This window comes from Protopterus annectens, chromosome 3.part1 (assembly GCF_019279795.1).
Source record: "Protopterus annectens isolate FY-2018-M chromosome 3.part1, PAN1.0, whole genome shotgun sequence".
In the NCBI taxonomy this organism is placed as follows: domain Eukaryota; kingdom Metazoa; phylum Chordata; order Ceratodontiformes; family Protopteridae; genus Protopterus; species Protopterus annectens.
In genome coordinates, this window is record NC_056732.1 from 60,918,488 (window position 1) to 60,942,420 (window position 23,933).

The 23,933-nt window shown below is 42.1% G+C and overlaps 1 protein-coding gene across 2 annotated transcripts in view; it reads right to left on the minus strand.

Moving 5' to 3' along the window:
- CCNE2 (cyclin E2) overlaps positions 1–23,933 on the minus strand; it is a 123,565-nt gene that overhangs the window by 28,973 nt on the left and 70,659 nt on the right. For both annotated transcript variants that reach the window (XM_044066570.1, XM_044066571.1), the window contains exon 11: positions 9,521–9,678. In XM_044066570.1, coding sequence (XP_043922505.1) covers positions 9,521–9,678 — 158 coding nt within the window. The remainder of the gene's footprint in view (positions 1–9,520; positions 9,679–23,933) is intronic.

The following is a 23,933-nucleotide window of genomic DNA, read 5'->3' on the forward strand; positions in this document are numbered from 1 at the left end:
CCTGGTGTCGAGGATGACTTTGGGGACAAGGCTCTCCTCATGGCTTCAAAAGCATCACGGCTCCAATGAGGAGTCATCGTCGGACCCGAGGGAACCGCCATCCCCTCCCGCTCAGAGCCGGAGGTAGGAGCCGAGCTCATCCGAGCTGAGGCCCCGAGAGGAAGAGTCGGCACTGACAAGTCGGTGCAACAATCCTCCCTGGACCAGACAGGAGAGTGTCGGCCCCTAGAGTCCCCGGTCAGTGCAGAGGACGTCAGAGTAGATGGAACCGATGACACCAGAGCAGGTCTCTGCTCCAAAGGTTCCACGAACAGCAGGTCGGCCCCCTCCAGCTCCGAAGATCTGGTACAGCTTGGAGGAGCAGTCAAATTCGGGATGGTGGTCTTAGGTTCCGACGCTGGGGTCGGAGCCGACAACAATATGGCAAGGCCTGGTGCCTGTAAGAGCTACTGCACCGATTGGTCTATATCCAAATCCGAAAGGCTGACAGAAGATCTAGGGGAGTGCACCGAAAGTGCCGACTGGAGGAGTGGAGATGCAGGTCTCTCAGAGACCGGCTCCAAAGCAGTGGTCTGGCTCCAAAAAGAAGAGACACTTGGCTCCGACAGCTGTGGAGCCGAAGTCCTGGAATCCTCCACTTTCTTAGACTTTTTAGATGCCTTGGAATCAGTAGATTTAGAGGACTTGCTGGCCCCATCCTGATCAGACAAAGCTTCAGTAAAAGGATGCTTCAGCAAACCTCGATCCACAAGCTTCCTTTTCCTCTCTAAAAGAACCCTTGAAGAAAAGGAATGGCAAATGCTACAGGACTCCTGCAAGTGCACCGCACCCAAACAATACACGCACTGAACATGCCCATTAGTGAGAGACATCTTTTGAATCCAAACTTTGGGTGCTTGTCTTTTTCCTCAGACATATTAATAAGCAATACACAGACTAAACAGTCTGAAACAACCTAGAAGAAAAATCTATCCTAGGCTCAGGATAACACTTCTAATTAACCAACACAGTTTAACAAATGGCCGGAGAAAAATGGGGCCAACAGTATAATACAGCCTAAAAGTTAAAGCTATCCTTAGGCTCAAAATAATACTTTAATACAGAACACACTAATAATGGCCTGGGAAAAGGCCAACTCTACTAAATGTGTAACCGCACACTATCTACACTATGAAAAGTATAATGCACACTGTAGTAATAAGGAAAAGCACACACTGAATAACTACGCCTAACACGAAGCTGCTACAAATATGTTAAACTATGAAGCACCAAGGGAATAGGTCTAAAGAGACAACTACAGGAGCTTAATATACATCTATAAAAGATGAAATTTTCGGAAGAAAAAAAAAAAAAACCTTGCAAAAGCGATTTTGTGTCAAAAAAAAAAAAAAAAAAAGGCTTGCGCGAACTGGTACCATTTAAATCTGTGCTGCGGCAAACTAGATCTGAGGTAATTCCGGCAGTGCATCATGGGATAAGGGGCTTGGTGTCGAGCTACTAGTAAACCTTGAGCTTTGCTAACGGTCGTATCGGAGCCGATGGAGCGGCTCCGAACCCATCAGTTATACTTATCTGTTTGTTGACAAAAATATTATGTGCATGAACTGTTGCAAATTATCAGCATAAGTTTGCATTTTTACATCTTACTTCAGAGCATGTTACACACACCAAAGAAAATGGTAAGGACTCGCTATGTGTTTTCACTAGGGTCATTAGAAAATTGAGGAAAATTTTATCAAGTGTGGAAATATTTTGCAAAACTTGTTGGATTCAATACCTAACCTCACTATTTATTTACTGTTTGATAACTAGGTAGGTTGTCTGACCTAGGGGCTTATTTCAGCAAACACTCGTAAGTACATTAAAAGGTAAAACAGTTGTTGTACACAAGCCAGGTAGATACAACCTACACAGACGAATCTTGGATAATTTCAACAGTACATTGTGCAGAAATGTTTGTAGATTTAACATTAATCACATACTTGTAGCAAAGGTAACACACACTTTAAATATTGATCTTATAAAAACTTAGAAAATTGCTAGAAGAATATGTTTTGTATAAGCATGAATTTTCTGAAGGATATGAAGTTTGAAACTCAAATGTCATTATTTAGTTACTTCAATGAATGATTTTCCAAAAAAAAAAAAATTTTTTTTTTGAGGAACAGATCAAAAATACAAGGCAAAAGTCTGGACAGTCAAGAGGTGTGTGTGTATTATTAATCTGTCAACAGTATGAAGTGAATAAACGGTTGGTTAGAAAAACCTTGCCATTAACTGTTGTGTCTAAAGCCATTCAGATAGGGCCTTTATGAACTTAGTGAGTGCTTCAAGAATTCTTATTTCAGAAGGGAGTTTGTTTCATAATGCTGGACCCAGTCTGTGCACTCTACCTTCATCTTTGCACGTTTTAAATGGAGGTCTGCTTAAAGCGATAGTTTTGTCTTGTCTATTCCTTTAGGAGTAATCCTGGTCTCTAGTGGGAAGCTTTCTTTTGGAGGTATGCAATAACCTTCCTTTTAATATTAGTATCAAAGTACAAAGTAGGAAGGTCGACCTTTTAGTGACCAGTGGTGCAATTGATTGTCACTCAAAAAGGCAAATTTCTAGATTTGTTTTCTATGGTCTACAGCACTGTATGTTGAGGAAAAAGTTAAGACTGGTAAACCATATTCCATTTTAGGAAGACAAACATTTTTTTTGCTAGGGTAATGTGGGCTGTGGGAGTTGAGCTGACAGAACTTTAACAGTCATTCTTTGTATGGGCTGCTAAGGTTAGCATGGGATCAAGGGTAAGACCTAAACATATTTTTGCATTCTGAAACATGTGGGATAATACTGTTCTGCTTGTCCAGGATGTTAATATGGGGTAGTTTTGGGATTTTTTTTTTGGGGGGGGGGGGCGCAAATAACATTGTGGTTAATTAGAAGAAGATTAGATTCTGCCCGACTGCATAGCTGAAAAAAGGTACAGCTGTGCAAGCTGAACTTACCATAAGCAGATGTTCGAATGCTCACTGTTGCAGTAGCCTTGGCTTTATGGGTTATATCCAGCAAAGAAAATGAGGGCACCTTCCACATATCTAAACGGTCAAGCAGCTCGAGCTGAGCCGACTAACAGACAAGCTTAGGCACAAAGCCCTTCAGAGCTTTACTGACAACAGAGGGAGCTCAGCCCTGAAAGGACAATACTAGGAACAACAAAACATGAATGTCCAGACCCAGACATAAAAAAACACACCCAAAACAAGGGGAGTAGAGGGAGGAAGCATCTACTGCAGCACTGATCACTCTGACATCTATTTATATCAAGTTCAACTTATCATATTAATCACTGCTGCAGTAGCCTTAGCTATATGGGTAATTACCATAGCTAACTACAGACCAATGGGCATAACTTGCCTTAAGAGCTTACAACTTGGATACTCTTCTTGTAGAGATGAGTAAAAATGGTTTTCCATGTTAAGAACCTCACGTCGGACAGATGATCTGGTTCAAAAACGATCAAGTGTTAGCTTCTCTAAATCAAAATTAAGATACAGAGGAAGGGCCACCGGTTTAAACCCCTTTAAAAAAAACATTTTGATATGGGACTGCATTGAAACAGGAGGATCTATGGGCAGACATGCTGAAAATGAACCATGACAAGTAAAGAAAGTCCATAGGACAGTAATACACACAAATATTGTAAAAACCACAGAACACCAATAGCCCTTAATGGGTGCTGGCTATGTTGTTGACACCAAATAGAAAACCTTTGCTACTAGAAAATCGTATATTAACAAATGGAAGGCTTTGTCTCATTTAGCACCTGCTGCACATCCTCAGCAAACAGGTGTCTAAAGAGAATAAAGACCCTATCATCCACACAGTCATTTTATGTTGATTGGTGTCAAGGTGTGTCCAACACTCCTGTTCTTGGGTGAGCAGATCCAGTCTGTCAGGAAGCTTGTGGTAATTGTTCCCTTCTGAATCTTCAAAGAAGCATCTTGAATATTATTGCAAAGGGTGGAAAAGCATACATAACCATTCCTGTCCAAAGAAAAGGCATCCTTCTTTCAGTCCTTCTTGCAGAGTGTTGCAATTAAATTTTTACAACTTCAGTTTACAGTTCCAAATGTCCTAGTTATGTCCTCAAATATTCCAGCAGCGATAAGGCCATATATATGTTAGCTTAGATGTTTAATGTTTAAAATAAAAAAAGTTGCAGATAGTAAGGCTGTAGTAGTACTAGAGGCATTTCTGAACCATGCTGTTTAACAGATAGTAGGCCAAAATTAACTAGAGACCCCCCCCCCAATAATACAATTAACTATAAAATTTAGTTCTATAACTTCTTAAATGCAGGGAACAAAAATGCCAAAACCTGAATAAAGAATTAACCTTTTTGAAAACGGTCACTAGTAAAAGGAGTTGATTGGTTTCTTTACATTTTCTATGCAAGTTAGGTCACTTAAACTTGCATAAAATCACAAAATTAAACTCCCATTAACATATTTAACATTTTAAACAACCAATTAATTTAGGCTCTCACATATTTAAATTAACTCTTAGGACAGGCCATTAACAGCTGGGGAAACCTAGCCATACAGAACATGCTCACCTCTTCTCACACCCATTGTTTAATTTTGTTACTGAGCAGTTCTGAGATTACTTGTTATAATACAAGATTCATAACATCAAGCTTTAATACAGCTTGCATGAGGAAACCAGACAGAATAAATGACTTGCTCCAGCCTTCCTTAACATATACTGCAAAATGTTGTTAAAATGACTGCTATCCTTTGTTAGTTTTACTGGAATACGCAAAGTTTCATCATGGTTAGTAAACATGGTTAAGGTCTTTGCCTCGTAGACACAAGGTACAGTTTTGATTCTGATTTTGAATTATTGGCTAGGCTTAAAATTGCCCTTCAGGGCAGTTAGCCTAGTATTCATCTATGAACTTGTATATAAACAGTGTGCATGTTGTGTAAAGAGCACATGTTGGCCAGTGGCAGACACCTGGATCCATCTGCACTGCTAAAATATTTTCTGGTGAGGAAATGCACTATTCCGCAGCCATGATTTCAAAAATCTTCAACAGGATATCTGAGCAGGAGGCTTACCAGACTGAGTCTGGTCAGATGTTGGATCTCTTAAACCTAAGGGGGGCTGAAGTGTATTGCATCACTCACCCTGCTTCTCTGGACTCCTGAGGAGATGCTCCTCCTAAAGACAAAGGGTTGAGGCACTCCTTGGCCAACAGTAAACAGCTTCTGATGCTTCAGTGTCTTTATAATTTTAGCCATACTTTTTCAGGAATTCCACTTGCAATGGTCAATCCATCATCCAACTGAACAAACTGCCAAACAGAATAGCTGAAAACTGTATCAAAAGGACCAGCCACAAAATAGCAACATGCTACTATTTCATGTGCCAAGCAATAATCTCAGCACATCCAAAATTAAATAATTCCCCCCTGCTAATTATACATGCTAATTCAGAGATTGCACAACATTGGAGAAAGGTCATATTACCCAACCCAGAGAATTGTGCAGTTTCAACATCTGTTGGCCATCTGCTCAGTTGATCAAATTTTCAACTAATATATCTGTGTACATAATATGTCAACATCATACAGGCAGACATAGATTTTTTTTTTTTTTGAAAACAGTTAACAGAACACCGCAGACGGGTAAGAGAAAGCTTATTCCACAATCATAGAAGGTATTGTGAAGGGTCTGTCACTGCTTTATTTATTTTTGTATGAGGCTCTCACTCTGATGCTGGCTCCTCCAGTGGTGTGCAGAGATTTATATATATATATATATATATATATATATATATATATATATATAAAATAATAAAATATATATTCCAGGCCCAGGATGTTAGAAACAAAGAACAAATATGTAACCAGTCCTCCTTTTCATTTTAAATGTTATCTGGTCAATTCTGCCGGGGGTGGGGGTGGGGGGCAGAAGAACCCATTTTTTTTCACACTTACCTGAAAAGAAACTGCCCGTCACTGTATTAGTTGTCAATTAGCAGTAATAAAATTCACACATGCCTCGGAAAAAGACTCCACTGCCGGCTCTCTCACTTTCAGTAGTTGCTTTACCCAATATAAAAAGACTGGGAAGAGGGAGCGAGAGCAACAGGACTAGTCAGCAGCCACGTCATGTACGTGGCTGCTGACTAAACAGTCCAATCGGACTCTGATCCCTGCTGTCTCTCTAGTTAATCCGGACGGTTTTAAAGCAGTCCGCCAATGGTAAAGAAAAGTAGGTGCTTTATTTTTTTTTCTTTTCTTAAAGCAAAACTCAATCACACATGCGCACTGCTCCAAGTTCCACGAATACTCGCTACACTAAATTACAGACGTATAACGAGCCACCCGGCTGCACCCACTCATGATCTGTGCCCTAGGTGAATGCCTAATTCCCCTTAATGGTGGTGCTAGCCCTGCCTGGAGGGTTGTGGACGCTATTCCCAGTAAGAGTTTAGTGCCTCATCTACTCGTCCAGGTTCTTTTTGAACAGTGTCATAGAGGTGCTCTGTTTCACATGAATAGGTAGCCTATTCCAAAGGTGCGGCAGTCACTGGGAGATGAGTTTGTCCCTCCAGCATGTCCTACTCAAGTCGCAGGCCATATTTAGGTCCCTGGAAAGGGTGGCTCTAGTCCTGTTTACTTTACAAATGTGCACCAAGTTCATTAGGTTTAGGTCTGAGATTGCTCTTTAAGCCAGTCTCCCCTAAGTCTACAAGATACAAAGTAAAGTGACAAGGACTTTAGTTGGTCTGTTTATGGCATGTGCTTTAGTCCCTTGACAAAAATAGGTTCAGACTAGTACTGGGCTAACTGCCCCTGTAAGCCATTTTAAGCCTAGCCAACTACCCCATGTGAGACTGTGTCTGTAAGGTAAACACCTTAACCATTATGCCAACCTCACTATATGGTGTGCATCAGATTTTGAGTTTTCTAGTAAGGAATGAAACCCTTTCAGAATTTTTCAGGTGGCTTGTCTGAAGGCTGCAAAACTCACCACTGTATTCTATAATGAATCAAATAAGCAAGTCCCCCACGGAGTAAAAAGACATGTCTTTTGTAAGGAATTCAGTTTGACATGAATTCAGCAAAAGCCACAAAGATATAAAAATGCTGAAAAGGAAAAGCATAACATTTTTTTCAGGACAGGCCATATGGGGTGGGGGGTTGTTGAGCCTTTGCCTACCATGTGTAAAGTTCTGTACTTCCCACCTCCCGAATATATATCATTACTCCAATAACACATAGTATTGTAGAAGGGAAGAAATTGGTTTTGCACTAAAATCATTTATTTTGCTTTTACTTAGTGGTCATGCAACCGTTAATGGAGGCAAGTGTGGACAGCACAGAGCCCTTGGAGCTTAGTACCTTTACAAAAAAAAAAAAATCACAAGCGACAAGTGGATTACCTCAGGGTTCAGTCCTGGGACCGCTCTTGTTTGGCATCTACTTCTCTGAAGTACAGGCCAACACTAAGGGACTCTGGCTAACAAAGTTCGAAGATGACTGCAAACTGGAAGCCATTATCGAATCCCCAAATGTGGATATTCTACAAAAGGGCCTTACAGGAACAGATGCTTGGTGCCAGAGCCATGGGCTCAAGCTTAAATGCCAAGAAATGTATAGTTATCCCCTTTGGGAAAAAACATGTACCCATGAATTACCACATAGGTGGCAGTACACTAAACACCGAAAGTGTGATGAGCGACTTAGGGACACAGGGGGACAGTGGTCTCACCTTCGATAACCACATCGCCACAACAGTCAGGAAATCCTTTTAGGTGGCACACCATCACTAAAGGCTTTTCATCCAGAAAAAAGGAGGTCATTGTCCCACTGTACTCATCCCTGATTAGACCCATCATAGAGTACAACGCCCAGTTTGGCATGTACCTCACAAGACATCTGCAACAGCTGGAAAGGCCGCAGAAATAACTCACTAAAAGAATCACAGGCCTAAAGCAGATGCCCTATGCTGACAGTCTAAAAAAAAAACTCCAGCTATACTCTGTGGCATATCGCCTACTCAGAGGCGATCTCTGCTTAACATACAAGGCCATGTCAAACCCTGAGCTGTTGGACATGCTCCACTTAAAGAAATCCCAATCCCTCAGAGCCACACACTCCAGGGATCTAAACCTTGTCATCACAATGAACAAAACATGCTAGAGGGATAGGTTCCTGATCCAGAGACTCCCCATACTCTGGAATGGATTGCCCATACATGTCAAGCAGAGCGTCTCCTTGGCCCTCTTCAAAAGGAACCTTGACGACTGGATGGGAGATGGGAAATTCACCCCGGGGATCACGTCAGTTGCCCTGCTAGACAGGGGTCCATGAAGTGAATATTGTGGGAAGAAATATCCAGGGAATTGTTATGGTTAGGCTTGTATAGGCCCTAGGGCCGATGGACTAGTACCAACCTATGAACATGCAGCTAAAAATGGTTGGCGTTTTAAGAGACTCCTTTTCAGATAAAGCCATGTTGGAGCTTTTTCTTTCCAATAATATATAGGATTCTTTTACCTTTCATAGTTAACAAACTGGTTAGTAAAGTTACATCGCAGTGCTTTGTTCCCCAGGTCACTTCTCACCTGGGATGCATGTGTCCATATGCACTTTCACCAAAAAGTCAGGTAGAGTCAACTGACAAATCACTCAAACCGTATGTAGACATGAACACTGTGTGTGTGTGTATATACACACTCAACAAATGTAAAATAAAATAAATAAAACACACACACACACACACACACACACACAGTGTGTGTGTGTGTGTGTGTGTGTGTGTGTATATATATATATATATATATATACACACACACACACACACACACACACACACACACACACACACACACACACACACACACACACGTAATGCATCTATGATTCCTGTGACCTGCTCAGGACAAGGTTCTTTGGCTTGCCGCTGCCGAGTGGTAGGATAGGCTATGAATCCCCAGTGCATCTAGTTTAAGCAGCTAAACGTAAAACCATGGAAATTAGGGCAAGTGTTCTTTGACAACTACATGAGGGGGAATTTGCAAAACCTATTCCAACTTGTGAAGGGGTTTGTGAAAGCCAGTTAAAACTGAAAAAAATAAAGGCTCAAAGCTGACGTCAGATTTGTTTAAACTACAGCCCGAATTAAGTACTGCCGGGAAAACTACACTAAAGGTAAGATATACCACATATAATATGATAAGAAAACAAATCTCACTTGGAATATGAATGAAGTTAAAACACAGAACCAACAAAATACATTCAAACATGTAATCTGGCAGTACAAAATCAAACCACTGCTTAAAGGTTACACAGATGTTCTAGTCATATGATACCACTCTAGATCTAAATGATGTCATTTTAATTTGCGCCTAGTTTGCATTAGTCTGTTCTAGTAATTTTTCAATGTAATCCATTGTGACTTGAGCTTCAAACAGTTTTAGCCTTTTTAGATCAAGCATTTTCAGTAGAAATGTATCATACCATCATCTCCATGTAGTTTGTGTGAGTCTGGATGTTGTGCTTGTCTTCTTCTGGGATCTTCTTGGAGTTATTTAGTTTTACTGCTTCTCTCCCTTGTACAGTTTTGAAGTAAGGTGTCATCCAAGTTACACAATCTGAAATGTCTTCCCAATCTAAACCTACAAGAAGAGTAGCACAGAGACTAGTAGTAGGAGCAACAGTACTAGTAAGAAGAATTTAAGCATGCTAAAATATGCTACCAATGCATATAAACTCCATATGAACTGCAAAAGGAGATTCTTGCTTCAGTGCACATGTTGACAAGAGCACTCTTGGCAAACAAAGACTTAAGCAATGATAATCTCATTAACTTTAATTTTATCCAGATTCAGGAATGGGGTCCATTCTTGCCACAGTATTAAAACCATAAACATTTGGAGAAATTAAAAGTCTATTACAAAGCCAACAGTTCACTTTTATGCAACATCATATATATCATGTAAGCCCCATTCATTTCAGTGAGTCATATGGCCTCACCAGTAAGGCCAAGGGATTTTATATACACATGTACTTATAGTTCATAAAACCTAGCATAATGATGGGTCAAAAGTACTTTAAATTCACAGTATTATCATCCAGTGGGATGACTAATATGTAGTCCGTCCACTGAGTGATGGAGCATTTTCTGTGAAACAAACCAATCGTAAATATGTCCTAGGCACTCCTGAAGTAGCTCAGGTACCAAGACAATACACTGATGACACTGTGGATGGATACATGCCTTCTCCTAAACTATCTGCACACTGGAAATCAGACTCTGAAGCCATATGGCTGCCTGCAAATAAATCACGCAGCATATCACTGATCCTTTTCAGGTCCAGCTGTTTTCTTTAGGGACCTCACTCACAACCATCCATTTTCATACATCTGTATATAACAAGCAGTCCAATAAAGGTTCAAAATTTCTTCACCTAATAAACCTTTGTTAAGTAACACCTCCTTATGCCTTGTGGGAAAACACTAAATAGTAGAAAAGTACCAAACAATCCAAATGCTCTTGGGTACCATAACACTAAGCCATACCATTAAGATACAAAAAGTGGAAAGAAGGGTAAGTACCTTAGTCAGTGCAGCCAAGGCCATGATGTAAATCAGCCTTCAGGGAGTACCAGCTGGAGCATTTCTAGTCTTTAGGAAGCTGAAGGATGCTTTCTGACCTCTTTGGAACAGACACCACTATGTCAGAGTTATCCCATGCCAACTATACCTTGTAGCAGCTGAGGGACCATCCAAGGGGATTACTGAAAGCTCTTTCAGTATAAGCAGAGATGACAGATGAAGAGGAGCTGTAAAGGGTCAATCCTGCTTTGGCCTTGATCAGAATACATCCCAAAACTTGGGGTCATTTGGTAATGCAGCCTCTCTATCCTCTTCTACATCCACAGTGGGAGACTGAGGAGGTAAGACCAGATAATTCCTCTAGAACCTGCTCTTCCCGAATGTTCTCGGACAGGAAGACCTTGAAGCTGAGAAAGCACAGAACATTCAGACAAGCTAATAACCACTGGATCAGGCCTCCCAGTTGCAGGTGCCTAAAACTGTTGAAGTGGGGGAGTGGGTGGGGTACAAGGCAAGCAAATCTGTTCCCAACGGAAAAGTGGCAGTCAAGGTGTGCGTGTGTAACTATATAAAGAGAACACAAGCAGTGAAGCCTGCATCACTGGAGCTGGCACCAAAGTCCTATCAAGTCAAAGCGCCAGATATTGAGGAATCAAAGTTCAAACCAGCCTCCACCCCAACTGCCAAAGTCCAAAAGGACATAACTCAGAGAAGAGTCTCAATGACTGACCCCAAGGATGGAATGAGCAGGCCCAAAGCAGACAGTAATGATTTAATCCTGAGACATCAATCTCTGCTGTTAAGTGGTGGGCCTGAAACAGGGAATGCGGTCAACCTCAACAGATCCACTGATATAAGTTCACAGGTGTATGCCTGGCTAATGACCACTTGGGCCCTTATAAGCCTAGGAGTGCAACCCAAATGTAATGTAGGTGGTGTTTTACTGACTGCCTCTGTCCATCACAGAGGGATATCAAACCCATCACAGGACTATTGGTTGCATCAGGACCAAAATCTAGACAGAACATGATGAAAAAAAAATTAGAAGTGCCAGCAACACCAATATTAGAGAAAGAAGATTGACTAACTTATACATGTTTAGACAGACAAGACCACATGTGCTGCACTAACACAAATGCCATCCACATAGTAAAGTTCCACAGGCACAGAACTCCTGGAGTAGATGTATCTAACCAAATGTGGATTGGGGTAGCAACAAAGGAGATAGAGTACAAGTGTGGTAGCCTGAGCAGTTTTCCTTAGTAGCTTGACTTACTAGCATAGAGAGATCTGTAGAAGGGTCCTTTGCAGTGGACTACAGGTATATGGGGGAGCTCTCACAGCTGAGGTAAGTCTTGCGTGTCTAAGTCCTAGAGGTAATGAGGATGTAAGACACAGACTCAGTCTAAAAAATCTCACTTTCCTTTGTGCAATCATGGTCACATCTTGGACCATTAGCATGCATAAAAGTACAGTTAAACCTACATACATGCATTTCAGACAATCTGTATTTTTACTCCTTAGAAAGGCACTTCCTAACCCATAATTTACCAGCAAGAAATCTCAGAACTACAAAGAGGTCATCAACAGTTTCCATAATGTGCACAGACTTCCTTCATGGTCAGCAAGTATTTGTCAGATTCAATAAACAGGCAAGATCTAAAGTAAACCGTAAAAAACACAAAACACATCAAATCTAGGCAGATATCATCAGAGCAAGTACCACTTAAACAAAAACGTTATGTACTTACCATAACGTTTGTGTTCTTCATTTTCATTCTTCCTGAACTAATGGGATTGGATCAAATACTAGGATCTGAATCAGCCGTTTACTAGCTTGTGGCCACCAACAAACTATCAAGCGCCTTCCCTACCGATAATGCACCACCTTCAACATCCCTCAGATCTTGAATACAGCTTGACAGGAAGCCTATAAAAGGAATAGCATAACTGGAGTTCAATACAAAGGACACAGGTGTCCTGAAGCAAGTCATTCCTCCAGAAGTCAGTTATGAAATATGGAGGTGGATGGTAGGTGGGGAGTTTAAGAAGAATGAGAATGGATGCTGTCCATTTTCATTAATTCCTCAAGTAATGGGACATAGTACCCAGCTACAAAAATTCCTGGGTGGACTCTAAAGAAGGATGCTCCAGAGTATAGTTGAGCCAAAAGCTGCTTTTCTCCAAGAGATCAAATCTAGTCTGTAATAAGAAGTGATAAAGGTATGAGAATTTGACCAAGATGCAGCTCCACATGCATCGTCCATAGAAACTCTAGACTGGAATACAGCAGAAGTTGCCATAGATCTGGCTGAATGAGCCTTTAATGGTTTTGGTAAGGGGAGATTCAATTTGTTATAAAGGAGATGCAATTTGTCAGATATTTAGCTAGAGTTACCTTTGTAATAGATTTGCCCAATTTATTATATGTAAAGGAAACTAATAACTGATCCGTCTTTCTAACCTTTTTTGTTCTGTCTACGTAGAAATGTAATTGTCAACGAACATCCAATAAGTGCAGCATATATTCCATTTGTATATTGTGGGGAAAAATACTGGCAAGTTAATGGACTGGTTAATTTTGGATTCTAAGACCACCTTAGGAAGGAAGCATTGGTACGTAACGTGACTCCATCCTTATAAAAGATCAAATATGGGGACTTAGTAGAAGATAATGTTTGAAGTTCTGAAATTCTTCTAGCAGATGCAATTATTATTAAAAAAAAAAAAGACAGTTTCTAGGTCAAATATGTATTAACTGCAAGTACAAAGGGAGAGACTATTAAGGCTTGCAGTACCAACTTTAAATCCTATGGTGGCATGGGGTCTTTATACAGAGGACTTAGCAGAAGAGTAAAGCAATGTGTTTCTGCTTTTCCTGGTTAGGAGTCGCCACAGTGGAGCACCGGTCCTCAGATTCACTGGCAGCAGATTTTTATGGTGCCAAGTTGCCAGCCCGACGCCCAACCTTCACAGAAGGCACACCCACACGCACCTACCTGCATGTCTTTAAAGCTCACCCAGCTGCAGGGAGGCCATGCAGACTCCGCACAGAAGGAACTCCAGCCGAAAATCAAACTGAAGAACCTCTTGCTGTGAGGGCGACACTAAACACAGCACCACCACGGCCAGGGCTTAGCAGAAGAGTACCTTTCAAAAATGCTTTGCATAGTTTAGAGGAGGGGAAGAATTTTGAAATCCCACATGAAAGTTAAAGATTGCTGTGAGTTGAACTTTGATGATGGTGCTAGTTTGTAAACTATTAAACTCGCAAAACTTCTAGAACAGAATGAACTGGAGCAGAGAAGGGGGTCTTATCCAGTTCTGTTCTGCCCAATAAACAAAACAGTCTCCATTTACTCCTGTAGAGTTTCCCAGCAGAAGGTTTATGAGAAGATAAAAGTACGGAACGAACAGTGGAAGAAAGCATTGGTTGTGTTGCTATTAAAGGAATTGGAGATACCATGTTGTTAGTTTGAGATCTGAGATATCCGGGTGAACCATGCTGGTCAGGTGGGACAGAAGGCCTGGAATTGGATCAAGAATCCACAGTGGGTATAATAGACGAGGCCAAAGGCAGGAGAACAAATCTGCCAAGGCCAGTAAGGTGCAATGAGGATGACTTTGCTCTTCAACCAGGCTGCTTTCTGAAGGAATTTGGGAATTGGGGGAGTTGGTGGATAAGCATACAAAAGACCGGGAGCCAATCATGGAACAGAGCATCAGTCAGATCGCAGCAAGTCTTTCCCCACCGACTGAAAATCATTTCCGTCACTTTGTTGTTGAGAGACCACTTGTGAGGTAGCAAGATGGATCTGTTCAGTTTGTCTGCTATCACGATGGACTTCCCAGGAGCTGTAAAGGGTCAATCCTGCTTTGGCCTTGATCAGAATACATCCCAAAACTTGGGGTCATTTGGTAATGTAGCCTCTCGATCCTCTTCTACATCCACAGTGGGAGAATGAGGAGGTAAGACCAGATAATTCCTCTAGAACCTGCTCTTCCTGAATGCTCTCGGACAGGAAAACCTTGAAGCTGAGAAAGCACAGAACATTCAGACAAGCTAATAACCACTGGATCAGGCCTCCCAGTTGCAGGTGCCTAAAACTGTTGAAGTGGGGGAGTGGGTGGGGTACAAGGCAAGCAAATCTGTTCCCAACGGACAAGTGGCAGTCAAGGTGTGCGTGTGTAACTATATAAAGGGAACACAAGCAGTGAAGCCTGCATCACTGGAGCTGGCACCAAAGTCCTATCAAGTCAAAGCGCCAGATATTGAGGAATCAAAGTTCAAACCAGCCTCCACCCCAACTGCCAAAGTCCAAAAGGACATAAGTCAGAGAAGAGTCGCAATGTTGACTGAAAAAAGACTGACCCCAAGGATGGAATGAGCAGGCCCAAAGCAGACAGTAATGATTTAATCCTGAGACATCAATCTCTGCTGTTAAGTGGTGGGCCTGAAACAGGGAATGCGGTCAACCTCAACAGATCCACTGATACAAGTTCACAGGTGTATGCCTGGCTAATGACCACTTGGGCCCTTATAAGCCTAGGAGTGCAACCCAAATGTGACCCACAAATTTGATATAGGTGGTGTTTTACTGACTGCCTCTGTCCATCACAGAGGGATATCAAACCCATCACAGGACTGACTATTGGTTGCGTCAGGACCAAAATCTAGACAGAACATGATGAAAAAAAAATTAGAAGTGCCAGCAACACCAATATTAGAGAAAGAAGACTGACTTATACATGTTTAGAGAGACAAGACCACATGTGCTGCACTAACACAAATGCCATCCACATAGAAAAGTTCCACAGGCACAGAACTCCTGGAGTAGATGTATCTAACCAAATGTGGATTGGGGTAGCAACAAAGGAGATACTATTAGGGAGAGAGAGTACAAGTGTGGTAGCCTGAGCAGTTTTCCTTAGTAGCTTGACTTACTAGCATAGAGAGATCTGTAGAAGGGTCCTTTGCAGTGGACTACAGGTATATGGGGGAGCTCTCACAGCTGAGGTAAGTCTTGCGTGTCTAAGTCCTAGAGGTAATGAGTAACACACAGACTCAAGTCTAAAAAATCTCACTTTCCTTTGTGCAATCATGGTCACATCTTGGACCACTAGCATGCATAAAAGTACAGTTAAACCTACATACATGCATTTCAGACAATCTGCATTTTTACTCCTTAGAAAGGCACTTCCTAACCCATAATTTACCAGCAAGAAATCTCAGAACTACAAAAAGGTCATCAACAGTTTCCATAATGTGCACAGACTTCCTTCATGGGCAGCAAGTATTTGTCAGATTCAATAAACAGGCAAGATCTAAAGTAAACCGTAAAAACCACAAAACACATCAAATGTAGGCAGATATCAGAGCAAGTACCGCTTAAACAAAAACGTTATGTACTTACCATAACATTTGTGTTCTCCATTTTCATTCTTCCTGAACCAATGGGATTGGATTAAATACTAGGATCTGAATCAGCCGTTTACTAGCTTGTGGACACCAAACTATCAAGCGCCTTCCCTACCGATAATGCACCACCCTCAACATCCCTCAGATCTTGAATACAGCTCGACAGGAAGCCTGTAAAAGGAATAGCATAACTGGAGTTCAATACAAAGGACACAGGTGTCCTGAAGCAAGTCATTCCTGCAGAAGTCGGTTATGAAATATGGAGGTGGATGGTAGGTGGGGAGTTTAACAAGAATGAGAATGGATGCTGCCCATTTTCATTAACTCCTCAAGTAATGGGACACAGTACCCAGCTACAAAAATTCCTGGGTGGACTCTAAAGAAGGATGCTCCAGAGTATGGTTGAGCCAAAAGCTGCTTTTCTCCAAGAGATCAAATCTAGTCTGTAATAAGAAGTGATAAAGGTATGAGAATCTGACCAAGATGCAGCTCCACATGCATCGTCCATAGAAACTCTAGACTGGAATACAGCAGAAGTTGCCATAGATCTGGCTGAATGAGCCTTTAATGGTTTTGGTAAGGGAAGATTCAATTTGTTATAAAGGAGATACAATTTGTCAGATATTTAGCTAGAGTTACCTTTGTAACAGATTTGCCCAATTTATTATATGTAAAGGAAACTAATAACTGATCCGTCTTTCTAACCTTTTTTGTTCTGTCTACGTAGAAATGTAATTGTCAACGAACATCCAACAAGTGCAGCATATATTCCATTTGTATATTGTGGGGAAAAATACTGGCAAGTTAATGGACTGGTTAATTTTGGATTCTAAGACCACCTTAGGAAGGAAGCATTGGTACGTAACGTGACTCCATCCTTATAAAAGATCAAATATGGGGACTTAGTAGAAGATAATGTTTGAAGTTCTGAAATTCTTCTAGCAGACGCAATTATTATTAAAAAAAAAAAGACAGTTTCTAGGTCAAATATGTATTAACTACAAGTACAAAGGGAGAGACTATTAAGGCTTGCAGTACCAAGTTTAAATCCTATGGTGGCATGGGGTCTTTATACAGAGGACTTAGCAGAAGAGTAAAGCAATGTGTTTCTGCTTTTCCTGGTTAGGAGTCGCCACAGAGGAGCACCGGTCCTCAGATTCACTGGCAGCAGATTTTTATGGTGCCAAGTTGCCAGCCCGATGCCCAACCTTCACGGAAGGCACACCCACACGCACCTACCTGCATGTCTTTAAAGCTCACCCAGCTGCAGGGAGGCCATGCAGACTCCGCACAGAAGGAACTCCAGCCGAAAATCAAACTGAAGAACCTCTTGCTGTGAGGGCGACACTAAACACAACACCACCACGGCCAGGGCTTAGCAGAAGAGTACCTTTCAAAAATGCTTTGCATAGTTTAGAGGAGGGGAAGAATTTTGAAATCCCACATGAAAGTTAAAGATTGCTGTGAGTTGAACTTTGATGATGGTGCTAGTTTGTAAACTATTAAACTTCATAAAACTTCTAGAACAGAATGAACTGGAGCAGAGAAGGGGGTCTTATCCAGTTCTGTTCTGCCCAATAAACAAAACAGTCTCCATTTACTCCTGTAGAGTTTCCCAGCAGAAGGTTTATGAGAAGATAAAAGTACGGAACGAACAGTGGAAGAAAGCATTGGTTGTGTTGCTATTAAAGGAATTGGAGATACCATGTTGTTAGTTTGAGATCTGAGATATCCGGGTGAACCATGCTGGTCAGGTGGAACAGAAGGCCTGGAATTGGATCAAGAATCCACAGTGGGTATAATAGATTAGGCCAAAGGCAGGAGAACAAATCTGCCAAGGCCAGTAAGGTGCAATGAGGATGACTTTGCTCTTCAACCAGGCTGCTTTCTGAAGGAATTTGGGGAGTTGGTGGATAAGCATACAAAAGACCGGGAGCCAATCATGGAACAGAGCATCAGTCAGATCGCAGCAAGTCTTTCCCCACCGACTGAAAATCATTTCCGTCACTTTGTTGTTGAGAGACCACTTGTGAGGTAGCAAGATGGATCTGTTCAGTTTGTCTGCTATCACGATGGACTTCCCAGAATGTGCATTGCTATTAGAAAGTGGTTGGAAGATACTGCCCATTGCCACACTCTACACAGGAGATAAGATCGGATCCCCCTTGCATATTGATGTACCAGACTACTGATATGTAGTCTGTCTGGACTGCAATTGCCTACAGGGGACGTGTTGGGCTTTTTCCCCAGGAAGTGCTCCCCCACCCAATCTGGGAAGTGTCCGTGGTCACTATGGCCTTGGGATGACTGAGGATGAATGGACAACCTTGTAACAGCTGTTCTGACTGCATCCACCAGGAAGGAAAGGCACTGTTTGCATACCAGAGTTACTCATCTTCACAGACATGGGCTGAGAAAGCATTGACAATTGTGTTGCTAGCATCAACTGAAGAATTTTCATGGGGAATCTTGCTAAAAGGACTAAAGTTACTGCTGCTAACACTGATCCTAGGGCTTGCAGAATCACAATTTAGCTGAAATTCTGGTACTGCAAATTTTCCTGACCTCAGTCCTTATTGTTTTCACTCTCGATAGAGGAAGAGAAGCTACCATAGATACTGTTTGAACACTGTTCCTATGAATTCTAAAGTCTGGGTTGGTTGCAGATGGAGACTTGTTGTAATTTATGGTAGTTCCCAAATGCAAACACATCTGCAACACCTGATCCTGAGATTCTATCAGTCAATGCATGGTTGGAGTGGTAATGAGCCAGTCGTCTAAGTATAGCAACACCCGGAATCCTTGCAGTCTCAAGTGGCCTGCAGCCACTGCCATGCACATGGTGAACATCCTGGGGGCTGAGGTAAGGCCACAGGGCAGTACTCTGAAATGATAGTGACTGGCTCAAAGCCAGAAGCACAAGTACCTTCTGGATCATCTATTCATCTTTATGTGATGGTAAGCATCCTGAAGGTCTATAGAGCACATCCAGTCTTGCCCAGAAAGGGCAAAATGGACTGAACCGTGACCACCTGGAATTTTCTGTGTTGAGCAGACTTGTTCAATACACGGAGATTCAAAACCAGTCTCCAGTCCCTTGTTTTCTTTGGCACTAAAACGAATCTTGAGCAAGTTCCGGATTCTATCTGGTCTGGTGGAACCACTTGGATAACTCTTCTAGCAGCGTTTGGATTTCTAGTGCTGCTGCTTTCCTCCGATTGGATGGAACACTGGGAAATTTTCTGGATAACAGAGGGGATAGGGGAAAAGGGAATTATGTAACTTTTGGAAATAATTCTCTGCTCCCAACTGTTTTTTGTTATACTTAGCCAGGTTCCCAGGTGCCGAGAAAAGTGACCCCCAACTGCTCCAGAGGTAGGCAATTGGGCCTCCATTCAGGAGCACTGAAAGGGTCTGTTGGAAAAAGAATCTCTAGACCCCCTGTTTTGCAGGCCTCCTCTGCCACGGGGGGTGTAGTCTTCCATTATCACCCCCCCCCCCCAGGAAGAACCAACTCCACACATGTCCTGGAAAGGACCCAGAGATTTTCTGCAACACATTTTTTGACCTTCCCTTTGATCCCTGGAAAACATCCTTATAGAGACTACAGAGAAGGTATTTCCATCTTTCTCACATCTGGAGAGTGTGTTCTTTACTGTACAGCCAAATAAAGAAGTGCTGTCAAAGGAAGCACTGACAAACAATGACGAAGGGCTCCTCAAAATCTCACAGGTGCATACAGGAATGCTTCCTGATGGAAATGCCTGAACCTGCAGCCCTTGATGCACCTCCTGCAGCATGCGAGATGAGCCTCATGGACGAATTGGATATTGCCTGTAGGGTAGCCAACAGAGACTACAGAGAACGAAGCTTCAGCAGTTCCGGTTCCAGAAACAGATTTGGATAACTCTTTAAATCAGATCTCTTTGTAGTTTTGCAAAATGTGCTAAATAGTTCAGTGATCATAAACACGCTTCCCAAATCTGTTTATCGCCCTGGACTCTCTATTAGGAGGATGGACAGTTGAACTCTGTTTGAGAAGTTCCTTTTTGTAGCTACTGCCACAACCATGTCATGGTTGTACCTACTGCCACAACCATGACATGTACTGGAACCCCTTTACTCCAACATTACCAGCCTACTGGTGACACCAGAATCTGACTGGTCTCTTAGGGATTGGCTCAGTCAAGTACCTTCCAAGACTGCTTGGAGATAAAACTTAAGTTCATCGGCTGACAGAGTAACCCAGGAGGTAGAAGGACCGATACTAAATGCTTTCAGAAACAATGGTGCCTCAGGAAAAGGGCCTTGGGAAGACCAGCCACTCTTTTGCTTTAGTATCAAAAGAATGTCTCTAAATAAAATGTCATCGGGTGGTAACTTTGTGGACCCTCCCCTTCATTAAGATCAGTATCCTCAGTGACAGACTCCGGAGGAGAGTCCAAGTGCCTTCCTAAGGACTTCGTCAGTTGGGTGGTCTGGAGAAACAAGATAGCAAAATACCCTGCTGGACAGACTGAAACCTTTGAGCTGGCTGTTCCTGTGTGGTAGAATGTTGAGGATCACAGTGCAAAGTCATCTGAGAAGTAGAGGTGAAAGGACCTATCTGACCTGCCGGAGCAGGCAACACTCTTCACTACCTCAAAGGAAGACCACTCAGGGGAGATGCCAACGGACCCAGGAAAGTGACTCTGTCTCGTCACCTTCCTCTGCCCCCAAGAGCAATTCACCAGGAGGAGGAAGTCGGAGCCAAGCTGTCCAGTGCTGAAGCTTCATGAAGAGACAGCTCAGAAAGCTCAGTCAACCTCACCCTCTCGGATCTGACAGGGAAGTTTCAGCTCCAACAGCCACCTAGCTCCAAAAACACTGAAGCCAGTGCACTCCGAGCAGTAGTCAGATCCAAAGATGATGTTCTCTTCGGATCTGAACCAGACGGATCCACAATGTTTGGATCCAAGGGCTCTAAAACAGGTTGAATTACAGAAGGAGCTATAAATCGGTGGAGTGGTAGATGTATGGACTTCCTGACCTAAAGGGGTAGGAAATGTGAGAACTCCCTTCTGAATTTGCTCCATGACAAATTTTATCATCCTCTCCACATCTGCTTCCGTGAAACTCCTGGAGGAATGAGAGGATATCAGGGACATCAATTCTGAGTGCCTCTCTAAAAGGGTAGATGGCACCCTGGAAGAAACCGGATCCAGGCTTGGTGAATTGGTAGTCCTTGGTAAAAGGCTGCAGATCAGAGGACACAGGATCAGAAATATGTTTGGTCGGATCCAAGTATGTGTGGTCAGATCTAAAGTAGCTTTGGATCCAGTCTCTTTCTTTTTGGTTCAGAAGAGGTACAGACTACAGAATCTGAGGATCTAGACCTTTTTGACAGGTCTTTAGATCTATATTTGGGGGAGTGAACCCCAGCAATGGCTTCAGAAAAAGATGGCAGTAATCCTTTTAAAAATCAGCTTATTTTTCCTGTCTGCTAAAGCTTGGGGGATTAAACCCATGACAAATACTACGTCTTGTTGCAAGTATTCTGACCCTAAACTATACACACAAAGATTGCGGGCATCAGACAAAGGCAACTTGTGCCACACGTCACTTTTTAAAAACCTGCTGGACATTTCTCAGACATTTTTGTAGTTGAGAGAGAAGAGCTAAAGTAAACCCCCTCTTTTTTTTGTTAATTAGGTAAAAAAGGAAAATACCAGCAATGTTATTTAAGAACTAAAAGAAAAAAACTTGGAAAATACGAACAATGGTAATTATAAACATTACAATACATGTAAAAAAAGGGTAAAGGGAAGGAGTTAGGTCTACCCATGACAAAGTGATAAGAGAGAGAACGAAGAAACGACAAGAGGAAAAATGAAGACAAAATATTAAAGAAATAGTTGTTTGTAGAAGTTTTTTTTAGAAAGAAAGTATGAAAAAATTAACTCATCTCTCACTGAAAACTTGAGAGCTGAAGCAATCACATCTAAATGCTGAAGTGGCAAATGAGATCTGAGGGATGTTAGGGGTGGTGAATTATGGGTAGGGAAGGAGTTTGCTGGTGGCCACAAGCTAGTAAAATGGCCAAGTCGGCTCAGAGGATAGGATCAGATCCCATTAGTTGAGGAATGAATGAAAACTGACAATCAGATCTTAAATTTTAAGGCATCATTCTGATGTATAGTCAGAGACTTTATACTTCACAAAATTAAGCATTTCAATATGGGAAAAAAATCTCAAATACAATTTCAGAATGTATCTTTTACAAATAACATCATGGCTCCTCCATCATTGCCAAGTTAAATCCAAAGCAATTACCACCAGGGTAGGAAGATCAGACGAGATAACATCCTAAATTACTGACTTCCCAAAACATAGCCTAGGTTTGGTCAGTCACAGGTGAAAAAAAGAAGTTATGTACTCACCATAACGTTCCATATTCCATATAAAAGTTATCCAGAAAGAACAATAGTGAAAGGTCTCCACCCTACCAAAGGCAACACTAATCCTTCCAGGACGGGGGTAGGTGGGTGGGTTCGTAAGAATGAAGGGCAAGATGGACTACAAACATGGAATGTTATGGTGAGTACATAACTTCTTTATGTTCTGTAGTCCTGTCTCGCCATCATTCTTACATATGGGACAGCGTACCTAAAACCTTTTTCTTGGGTGGCTCATGGGAATATACTCCTGAGTACCGTGGAACCAAAGGTGGCTCTACCCCAGGAGGTCAATTCCAGTTTGTAATGAGTAACAAGGTATGGGAGGTAGCCCAAGTTGCTGCTGCACAAATACTGTCAATTGGAACTCTGGCTTGAAAGGCAGCAGATGTGGACAGGGATCTTGTGGAATGAGCCTTAATCTTGAACGGGAGGATCTTTCCATTGGAGGAGTAAATAAAAGAAATACAGTTGGAAATCCAATTAGATAAGAGTCACCTTAGAGACTGGCAGACCTATTTTAGTCTCAGAAAAGGACACGAACAATTGATCTGATTTTTAAGTTCCTTAGTCCTATGGAGGTAGAACCATAACTGCCTGTGAACATCAAGTTGATGAAATTTATACTCTGCAGTGCTGGAATGATTAGGAAAAATACAGGCAGTTCGATAGTTTGGTTCAAAATTAGTCAGAGCAAAACTTTAGGGATGAAGGAAGGATTTGTACGAAGGCAAACTCTGTCTTTGTGGAAAATCAAATAAGGAGGCTTGCTTGACAGTGCTTGCTACTCCGATACCAGTCTAGCTGATGTGATAGCTACTAGAAACAAAGTCTTCCAGGACAGAAACTTCAATTAACATGAATGTGCGGGCTCAAAAGGCGGGGAAGTTAGTTTGGACAGAATGAAATTTACATGCTACGGAGGAACAGGTTCCTGAAAAGGAGGCCTCAGCAAAGTAGCACATTTAAGGAATGTTTTACATAATCTGTGGGACATCAGATTAGGCTCATGTTGTCCCAAATGAAAATTTGATATCGCTGCCAGTTGGACCCTAATTGTGGAAGCAGCTGATCCCTGATGGAGAAGTTCAGACTAAAATTCTAACACCACAGGGATGGATGCTGTGTAAAGACCTACATTTTTGCCCAGATAAAAAATCATCTTCATTGGTCTGTGCGAAGACACAATGATATGGGTCACAGCAGGTGAAAAATCATGGAGCCTGACTAGGGATGGAAGTGGACCAGCCACGCTGTCAAGTTGAGGGAGTGGAGGCAGGGGTGAAGGGAGCCTGACGTGTGTCAAGAGGTCTGGAACTGGGTCCAGAGTCCATGGATCGTCTAGGAGATGAGATCCGAGAAAGGGGAACAAAATCTGACGAGGCCAGTAAGGAATGATCAGAATCATTTTGCTTCCCAAGAACTTTGCTTTCTGGATCACTTTGGCTATGAGCAGAAAATG